The sequence below is a fragment of the Rattus norvegicus genome, chromosome 10 (genome assembly GCF_036323735.1).
Source record: "Rattus norvegicus strain BN/NHsdMcwi chromosome 10, GRCr8, whole genome shotgun sequence".
Lineage (NCBI taxonomy): Eukaryota > Metazoa > Chordata > Mammalia > Rodentia > Muridae > Rattus > Rattus norvegicus.
This window is the reverse complement of record NC_086028.1, coordinates 62,808,049-62,817,789: the sequence shown is the minus strand read 5'-3', so window position 1 is coordinate 62,817,789 and position 9,741 is coordinate 62,808,049. Positions and strand designations below refer to the sequence as shown.

The 9,741-nt window shown below is 54.8% G+C and overlaps 1 protein-coding gene across 8 annotated transcripts; it reads right to left on the bottom strand.

Moving 5' to 3' along the window:
- Position 1: 1 nt before the first annotated feature.
- On the bottom strand, positions 2–9,618 carry Coro6 (coronin 6). 8 transcript variants are annotated; one of them, XM_006246886.5, is made up of 11 exons: positions 7,661–9,618; positions 6,368–6,619; positions 4,691–4,813; positions 4,135–4,264; positions 3,860–4,041; positions 3,121–3,240; positions 2,095–2,199; positions 1,859–2,004; positions 1,511–1,568; positions 1,190–1,420; positions 2–1,102 (listed from the first exon to the last, which is right to left on the bottom strand). In XM_006246886.5, the coding sequence occupies exons 2-11, from the start codon at positions 6,563–6,565 to the stop codon at positions 977–979; spliced, it is 1,419 nt and encodes a 472-aa protein (XP_006246948.1). In that variant the 5' UTR covers positions 6,566–6,619; positions 7,661–9,618; the 3' UTR covers positions 2–976. The 8 variants fall into 8 exon arrangements, 7 of the variants coding, with proteins under 7 accessions (XP_006246948.1, XP_006246950.1, XP_006246947.1 ...); XM_006246888.5 differs by having other exon boundaries at positions 2–1,099; XM_006246885.5 differs by lacking the exon at positions 3,121–3,240 and adding an exon at positions 2,596–2,715.
- Between the last annotated feature and the right edge of the window lie 123 nt (positions 9,619–9,741).

Sequence of the window (9,741 nt, the reverse complement as noted above, 5' to 3'; positions counted from 1 at the left end):
ATGCGTTTCTACCTAACTTTATTGGGGAGAAGTGCCCACGGGGGTGGGTGGGTGGTGGGTGAGGTCTTGGGAACTTCAGTGCAAAGATGGATGACCTGGGTAAAAAGCTACGTGGTGGGGCCTCAGTCCAGCTTGCATTTGCTAGGCTTCCTCAGGCTTCCAAAAAGGGACTGAGGTACCCCCTAGTTTGGGCAAGGCCTGGTTCTCATAGTGCCCTGGGGATGGGGGCAGCATATTGGCTCTCCGTGTAGGAGGCACAGACGTGTACTTAGTAAAATATTTCATTAGTTATGCCTCGGTGTTTTTAAAAGATTCAGCAGAGTATTGGAGGCTGTGTATGTGTGTGTGTGTGTGTGTGTGTGTGTGTGTGCGTGTGTGTGTGTCTGTGTGTGTTTTGAACCTGCTTCCCTGTGCCAGTTCTCCTGAGATTTCTCTGGTGGGGTCTGTTTGTGTCCAAGAAGCTGCCCTCTCTGGAAGTGGGAAGATGGGAAGAGCCCACTGCCATGACTGATGTTTGAAGCCAGCGGGTTAAACTCCGGCAACAGAATAATTTCTTACTATGAGAAATTTTTGGAAATTTCCTGAGATTCTGGAGATACCTGTTGAATCACTGTTCTTGTGAGGTCAGGCCTACTAAGCCCCTCAGCATCCCCAGGCATCACACTAATGCTAAGCGCTTCCTCTGCCCAAGGTAAGGGACAGAGAGGGACACCACCTCACCATGAAGCACCACTGCTAAGGCCACATTATCCCGGGCTCCCCAGAGGCCTGTAAAGTCCGGGGACCTAGTACGGAGCCACTTAAGATCCGTGTGTTCAGGCCTCCTGTGGGAGAGGGAGTTTCTTCTCGATCTCCCCACTAATTCCAACCCCGGGAGGCAGGGTGCGGGTCCCAGTCCAAAAGCCGGCGCTGCCAATCGGTGCGCCCTGCCCCGTTGGGTCTGCAGTGTGCAGAGCTTCGCAGCGCGTGTGCAGTGCTAGTCCGTGCCATCCACCAGCTCACACAGCATGTTTTCCAACGCGGTAATGCGCTCCTCTTGGGCTTGCACCCGCTCTCGGAGGGCCTTCATCTCCTCCAGCAGTGTCTCTAGGGTGTGCTGCTGCTGACATTGGAAGACAGAGGAAACAGTGGCAGAGAGCAGGAGGCAGGGGATAGAGTCAGGGTGGTTCGGTCAGATCTTAGCCCTTACCGACAAGGGGGCTTCGCTGGCTGACTGGCTGCGCCGAGGACTGGCCGGCGGGCGCACATCTAGGATGTTGCGTTTGGTGACCCGGAACTCACGGTGTTTGGGGGGAACGTAGCCTTCCTTCAGCGAAATGAGCACAGGTTCTGCATCCTGACCCGATAGCCACTCATCAGCTTCCAGGGCTGGCTCGGGGCCAGGCGTGTCCGGGTATAGGTCATCCTGGAACAGATCTGACTGAGGGAGTGGGTGGACAAGAGGGCTTGTGTGAGTGGGCGCCAGATGGCCGTGCTTTGACGCTTTTCAACCAACGCCCTCCTTCCTCACCTTTCGAGGTACAGTCATGACGATGGGTTCACACTTCCGTTCGTGTAGCTTGTAGAACCTACGGGGGGGGGATTCGACATTCCTGCTGACTCCCCATCCTTTTTAATAATCCCTATGTCTGGGACTAAGGTGTTGGAAGTCAACACGCTAAGTAACTACCATTCACACATTATCAGTTTGGGGTTAAAACACCTCTGTTGTAATGTTAGGCTATGGGACAGTGCTGGGACTGTCACCGAAAAAGACTAGTATGACTCCTTTCTTTTTCCTAAAGAACAGCACAATTAGGGGACGCCCCAGAGCTGACATGAGGAGGAGGTAGGGGACAGGAGGGACAAAAGTGCTGACCTGGCGATTTCACATTTGCTGACATCCAGTCCCCGCTTGGGCATGAAACCCATGCCCCGTTGCGGTTCTTTGCTGCTAAATGTGTTCAGATAATGCACGAAAGGTGGTTCGTCCGTAATTTCAAAGTACCGAATGCTACTGTCACCCTGCAAAACCAGCCAGTTTAGGTGGCAATGCCAGACAGCGTGCTCACATCTTCATCCTGGCCCTGGTTCTTCCAGCCCAACCTCCAGCACCTTGCCACACAAGTAGACGATGCTGGAGTCAGGATCGTAGAATGGTAGTAACACTCCGTTGCTTGTGTCCATTTCCTGCAGGGCCACTGGTTCTTCGAAGTTGTTCTGCCGAGCACAGGAAGAGTGACCAGCCCTGCTCGTCCTTCCGGCTTACTTCAGAATTTGCTTTATGGCCACCCCAAATCCCATGGGCTTCCAAGACAGCTCTGGTGAGAGCTACAGGCCCTTCTAGACTCATCTTTCCCTTTCCCTCGCACAGGTACCCCGTGTGCGGTTGCATGCAGTCACGGCAAACCACCCCCAGGGACTAGGCATCACCAGGAGGGGGCGCCAGCGCGAGCTCCTTCAGGCGACGCAGCAAAACTGGGCAGTGTTGGGTGTGAGGTGGCAGCAACCTTCAGCCCTGTTGGAATGGGCATACCCTGCGGGTGCGGGGCGTCTGGCCCCTCGCCCGTGATGCCAGCCCCCGGGGCACACACCCCAAGCCTCCAGCTATGTTACCGGGTCCCACAGGCCTAGCTCTCGCTGGCTCATGCGGGTGAATCCCGTGGTGAAGATATGACCCAGCCGTGTGAAGACAGCCCGCATGGGCCTCATCCCCTCGTGGGCTGCAAACCTCTCCTGGGGGGGGGGAGGGGGAGAAGGGAGGAGCATCACCCTGCTGCCTGCCTTCGGGGGACGGGAAGCTGAGCAATCCTGCCAACCTGAGTGTGGAATGGGGGTGGGGAAAAGGAGTCCTAAGAACGCAGCTTCTCAGAGGTCAGTGGCAGGACCCTGGCCTGGAGAACATCAGGGCTGAGAGAGCAGGAGGCCTGGAGCTCGCAGCAGGTTCCAGTCCTTAGGCACTCTCAAAGGCTGCTCACTGGGGCAGGTGATGTCTGCAGGCCTCCTGGGGTTGCTGTGGTGCTCTACCCACAAGGAAGCCCTGGGCTCCACTTGGGCCTTTTGGGCGCGGTCACCACTCAGGAGGGTCCTCCTGGTTGACCCTGCAAAGCGAGCCAATGCGCCCGCCTTGGCCTGGCCTACCGGGTCCCAGAGTGCGAGTTGCCGCTCACTCATCCTGCTGAAGCCGGTGCTGAGCAGCTTCCCGTCTGCGGTGAAGACGGCCCGCAGCGGGCGGGCGCCCTCGTGAGGCCGGGCTCGCTCCTGCTCGCAGGGTTAGTGGGTTAGAGTGCCCGCCCACCTTCCCTTCCAGCTCCCAGCCGCGCCACGCTAGTGCTCCAAGCCGACATGCAGGCACCTCACACCCCAGGTTAGAAGGAGGCTGGCCAGGACAGGGCCATTGCCCTCCCAGGGCACCCAGCTGGGACAAGCAACGCTTGAGGGTTGTTTCTTCCCCACCCAATGGGGCAATGGGTGGGGGGAGGGTCAGGTCTCGGTGGTCAGGTCCCAGACCATGGAAGATGGCGTTGGATATTTGAGAGGAGAGGGTCCTGGGGCTCAGATTTCATGCAGGTTCTGGTTGGAAGATGGAGTTTCCAGCTTCTCTCCTCAATCTCAAAGCAAGGAGCCCTCCTCAGAGCTCTTAGATGTATGGGAGGGGAGCGAACGGGAGCAGGCAGAGGGTTGCAGTCTGGGAGTTTACTCAGGGTAGGGATTGAGGCTGTTGAGCCTGCAAGGGGTGAGGGGGGGGGGCGTCATGACTAATCTCTGGAGTAGGGATAAAACAGGTAAAAACTGGGACTCTGATGACTGGGTATCAGGCGCTAAGAGCTGGTATTGAACAAGGGGTGCTAGGGAATAGCCAGCTAGGCCAGGTACTCACCGCAACCACTTGACTCTTCCGGGGGTCAATGATACGCAAGGTCTTGTCCTTGCAAGTGGTGGCTAGCAGGCTACCATTGCTGTTCCAACACACGCTGTGGATGACGTCAGGGTGTATGTCGTCTAGGCTCAGCAGTACCTCCCCAGTGCCCACATTCCAGATGATGATCACATTATCACCACCTGTCCAGAGTGACCAGGCGTATCACCTGAGCCCCACCTTCCTCACTCTCACCCACGTCTATGGTAGCGACCCTCCATAGCCCCACCCCAGACCTGCACTGAGCAGGACATTCCTGGCAGTAGGATGCCAAGACAGGATGCCCACACGCTTGGAGTGGCCCTCGAGTGTGATGACAGGTTCTGTGATGTTTCGCACTGGGGTGTAGTCTGGAATCTGCCACACCTAGGTAGAAAGAAAGGCAACAAGTAGGTGGGATACAGGGGTGGCTCCGCCCACTTAGTGCTATAGGTCCTCTTGAGTGGTACGGGTCAAATACAGGGCAAAGCCTGGCAGTACCAGCACCCGGAAGCAGCAGTTCGGAACCCGGCAGTATTGGGACCTCTCCAAAGACTACCTCACTCACTCTGTCAAGAAAACTTCAGAGTGCTGCACCCCTGCTCTTAGGGCCCCAAGTTGTCCATGGTTATAATTAGTTCTAGGCAGTGCATTCTGGGAGGGCGCCAGTATGTATTTAACTAAAAATAATCTGGGAACTGGGCAGGACAGGGCAAAGCTCCCAGCCTCTGCCCCTTCTATCACCTTCCCCAGCACAGGTGAGGCACCTCCCTTCTCCCCTGCCCAGCCTGGCAGCATCCCCTTGGCTCCTACCATGACAGTGGTGTCATCTGAGGCACTGGCGATGACGTTGTCATTGTGTGGGCACCAGTCAATGTCCAGCACAGGGCCAGTGTGTCCAGTGACCAGTGGGTAGTTCTTATCCACTCGTCCTGTCTGGAGGGGTCAGAGAAGGAGATGTGGGACCACTGTCATGCATTTGTGTGTGTGTGTGTGTGTGCCTGTGTGTGTGTGTGTGCCTGTGTGTGTGTGTGTGTGTGTGTGTGTGTGTGTGCACGCGCACGCACAAGCACTGCTGGGAATGGAACCCAGGTCTGGGGCTCGCTAAGTAAATGGTCAACCACTTAGCTGCATCCCAGGCACTTGTTCTCCTGTAAGTGGTTTTGGAGTGGGCGGTAGATTTGTTTACCTCTCGATTCTGTGTTATTGGTTTTCTTTTTGCGAACCTTTCTTAGTCTCTAACCTCGCCCCACCCCCAGTCTACTTGAACTTTGCTGGAGCCGCAGAGTGAAATCGTTTGCCTTAGGGAATCTGATTCAGAGAGGCAGGATGGGCGCACAGCAGGACCCAGAACACAGACTGGAATTACAGTCCCGTGTTCTTCAAAAGACATTTAGAGAAGGATTTTGTTTTCCAACATGAAGTCTCATTATGTTTATTGGCCTAGGCTGATCTTCCCAGGGCTGGGCTGGGGAATCCTGTGAGGAGGATGTACTTGAGTACCTTTGGCAAGTCCCTGGAGAAAGAGGTGTAAGTGAGTGACCCTGAATGCAGTGGCTTAGGCCCTGAGGCAGCCCTCTCTCCCTTGGGTTCACCGTGGAGCCTGGAGCAGTAGGTGATCTCAGTGCTGAATCTCCCTTACCCGGGGCTGCCACTCACTCTTCATTTTGTCTTCATGGTAAATCATGGGAGCTATGAAGACTCTGCGGGCTTGGCATTGGCCCAGAGCACGAAGTTGGGAGAGAGGGTGTCTAAATGGCAGTCATACCACCGGAGGAGGCGGCTCTGGCTGAAATGTGAGCCCTTGGGATGGTGTCTCTGGACGGTGTCTGCATTGTCCAGCGTGAGTCATAGGCTATTGTCAGGTCTCTTCCCGACCCTGCCGCATGCGAGGCCTTCTTTAGCAAGGTATAGGGCTCGGTATCTAGGTCAAGGTTATGCTTTGGGGTATCTATCATGGGGTACAGATGGCTAAGTGTCTGAAAAGGTGGCAGTTCGTGCCTGGCCCTTCCTTTCCCTCGTGTGTAGAGGAGGGCTCTGGCTTTGTAGTTTCATCCCACTCCCAGGATCAGAGTCTGAACATGCTTCTCTCTCTCTCTCTCTCTCTCTCTCTCTCTCTCTCTCTCTCTCTCTCTCTCTCTCTGTCTCTGTCTCTGTCTCTGTCTCTCTCAGACACTAGGGAAAGATAAGGCCAGAGTCTGATTGGATCTTAGTCTGCTGCACCCTAACCATCTCCATTACTAACTCCCATCTTGGTTTCTGCTAGCAACATGGTGCTTCATGGCCTAGAGAGTGGCACAGGTCACCCTGCTATTGCCCTTCCCCACCATTCTTTGTGGGTTTGGCAAAGACAGAGTACCCAATCCGCACAGACTGCCCTTCGGTCGGAGTCCTGGACTTCAGTGAGAAAAGGCTGGTGTGGGATATCCCAGAGCCCCCGGGACCCAGTGCTCTCCCACTCCCAGTTACTTCCTTCCCTGAACCCCTCACCTTGGCCAGAGGCAGGACAATGAAGGCGCCTCCACCTCCAGCCTCCACAATAATGGCTAGAAATTTGGGGTTGACGGCACAGAAGGCGCTGTCCCATGTGACCTTGGATACCCGGATGTCCTCATAGGCCTGGTCGGCCTTTGCTGCCTGACCAAACACATGGCGGAACTTGCTTTGCCGAACCACACGACGGCTCATGGCTGGGGCAAAGATATCAGAGCCTAGAGGCAGGCTGGTCCTTAATCCTGTGAGCTGTGGGAGGGAGGAGCGAGGAAGTAGGATTATCTGTCAAGGATCTTCAAAGTGACCAAAGTCAGAGGCAGGTTTTTGGCACCTGTCTCATGTTTAATATGAGGGACAAGGATGGGGGGGGGGTCTCACCACTTCGTAGACACACAAGCTAGGAGGAATGACAGAGGCTGACACAGGGCTGAAACTTCCTGCACAACTGAATGTTTGGAGGAGCAGTATCAGTGGGTCCCCTCCTGCTGCTAGGCATGGATGAGCACCTCTTTGCAAGTGTTTGTCCCTCCTACAGGCGCCCCACTCAGCACACTCTTAGTCACTGAACCCTAGCAGGTAGGACTGCAGCCCTCAAGAGCCCATATTCACATCGCTGGCAGATTCAAGCAGATGTGTCTCTTTCTACAGATTCGTCAAGGGAAAAGCCCTCCGGTTAACCCTGTTCCCGTGGTGTCTGGGTATGCGGGAGTAGGTAGTGTAAGGCAGATCTTCCTTCCGTCCATTTTACCATGCACCGATTTCTCGGGGAGCCCTGACTGTGGTCATCTGACACAAATATCACACTTTAGTCCAGCTTCTTGGGTGCGATGCCTCCTGTGCTGGCTAATAGGTTCTCTTGAGGGTGGGAGCCTGCAAGGACCAGATGTATAAGCAGGGAGGAGGTGAGGTCCTCTTTCTGAGGTGCTTCGACCTCAGTTTCTGGAGCTAGGAGCTTAGCTATGCTTGCCACTGTTCTCAAGGGAACATGGCAGTTTCTCCCAAAGGTCAACTGCTTCCTGCCCTTCCCCAGCCCGGGCATCCATGTGCCCTTCAAATCACTTCTGCAGCCCCAGGGCCTGAAGGCCGGCCTACTCGCGCCCTCCTCCAGCCTCCTGCCCCGGCAGTGCGTTCGTGTGAGACTAGGTGTCTCCTCGCCAGCCGCTGTCCGGCCAAATATAGACACCAAGTCCGCCCTGCCGGACTGAATTTAGAGGCGGGGGAAGTGGGGGCGCAGATCTCTGCCCCCTCTAGAGCCGTTGGCTGCGGTGGCGGAGGCGGGGAGGGGGGTACCTGGTCCTAAGCCGGGCGGAGGTGCTCACGATGCGACTCCTCTGCGGAGCGGGCCGGGGTACGCGGAGGGACGAGGGAGGAGGCGTCGGTGCGTTCAGGCCAGCGAGTTCCGGCCGCTGCCTGCGGCTCTCGGCTGCAGGCTCCGCTGCAGTCCCAGCTGCTGCTGCCATCAACCTGAGGGGGCGGGGCCGGACGGGGGCAGGGCCAGGCCAGAGCGGCCACGCCTTGTCCAGCGCGGGAAAGAACGGCGTCTCAACTCGGCGGTAAAACGGGAAAAGTAAGTGTGCGTGCGCTTGCGGGGTGTTCGTGCCTCGTGCCTCCCTCCGCCCCTCGCACACAGGATCGGGAGGCCCAGGCGCTTGGTCCAAAGCGGGACACGGAGACTGGGAGCCACCGCGCGAGATCAGGTGCCTGCGCGCCGCATTCCTGCCGCAATCGCGCAGCTAATTTAGTCGTTCCCAGCGGGCGGGGTTGTCCCCAAACAGTCACGACCCGCCGGGAAGAGGCCCTAGAAGATACTCTGGGGGAATCGTGTCAGTCGCTTGGTGGGGTCTAGGCTGGCCCAGGGGAACTGTGAGGCTAGGCTGTTTATTAATAGCGATGGCGATAGTTCGAGAATTTAAAACACTGGCACCGGTATAGGCATTTCATCCCTATTAGAAGGTTCCATGAGCACGGCTTAAGTCGGTAGCTCAGAGATCAAGCAGAGAAAAGTGAACTCCCAGCACCAGGTTCAAGGGAAGATGTTGGCACAGATATTTGGCCACATTTTAGAGGCCAGAGAGACCGACTCTGAAGATGTTTAGCCCTTTGGGCTTTCTTTGAGATGATCCCTCTATTTTAGGGAAGAATCACTCATCCCCAAGACCCACAGTCTTAAGTAGTGCTCAAGGTCAAGAAGATAAAATACAGCCAGTTCCCTGAGTTGCTGTTTACTTAACGCTTGCCTATGATTTCTTCTCTCTCATCTTAGGTTCTGGAGGGCAGTATGGGGCCAATTTCAGGCAGCACATAGTGCACAGTTTTCCAGAGACCAGCGTGTGCGTGTGTGTGTGTGTGTGTGTGTGTGTGTGTGTGTGTGAGAGAGAGAGAGAGAGAGAGAGAGAGAGAGAGAGAGAGAGAGAGAGAGAGGAAAGGGAGAAAGAGAGAGGAAAGGGAGAGAGAGGGAGAGAGAGAGAGAGCAGGAGCACGTGGGTGTCTATAAGCTTGTTCCTCAGGAAGGGCTTAGGTATTCAGTGACTTGTAGAGGAACAGAACCAGAATTGTTGGTGCTACACAGAGAATTCATGGCTTCTATGTGTGCATAACCACAAGGACAGATGGAGTTTTTTACCTTAAGATTTCAGGTACATGGTTAGCTCACACCGTTCTGGAGGCTCATTCTGGTAAGCCAAGTTCAACTCTCAGAACCCACACAGCAGCTTACAACCATCTATAACTCCAGTTCTTGGGGAGCCAATATCCTCTCCTTGCTTCCACAGGTACCAGACACATATGTGGTGCACCATCATACATGGCAGGAAAACTATACACATAAAGTTAAAAACAAAACACCAGTCAGGCAAAGAAGCCTGGGCTTGGCTCCCCCATAGAACTGTCAGTGGGTTCTAAGCTGCAATCCATGAGGCTAACAGGAATTTTGTTTCACAAACTCATTTTCTGAAGAGATCTGACAACTGAGATATGAATTGGTCCATTTGCTTTGTCTACAAAGCCAAGACTTTAGTTGGCCAGGAGCCCAAGCACTCCTGGAATATTTGTCAGGTGATCATGTACCATCACGTACCACAGTAGAGAACAGTAGTGCTCCACTCACTTGGCTGATTCAGATAGTAGTAGGCTGGCATTTTCTTTGATAACATCAGAAATTCTGTTTTGACAATTGGGCAGCTAATAGAGCTCCCCCAGATAGTGCTGTATTTGGGCTTTGTAGCCTGTTTTTAGGCTTTTTTCTTTTTTCTTTTTTTTTTTTTTTTCGCAGCTGGGGACCGAACCTAGGGCCTTGCGCTTACTAGGCAAGCGCTCTTCCACTGAGCCAAATCCCCAATCCATTTTTAGGCTTTTTTATGTGCATTGGTGCT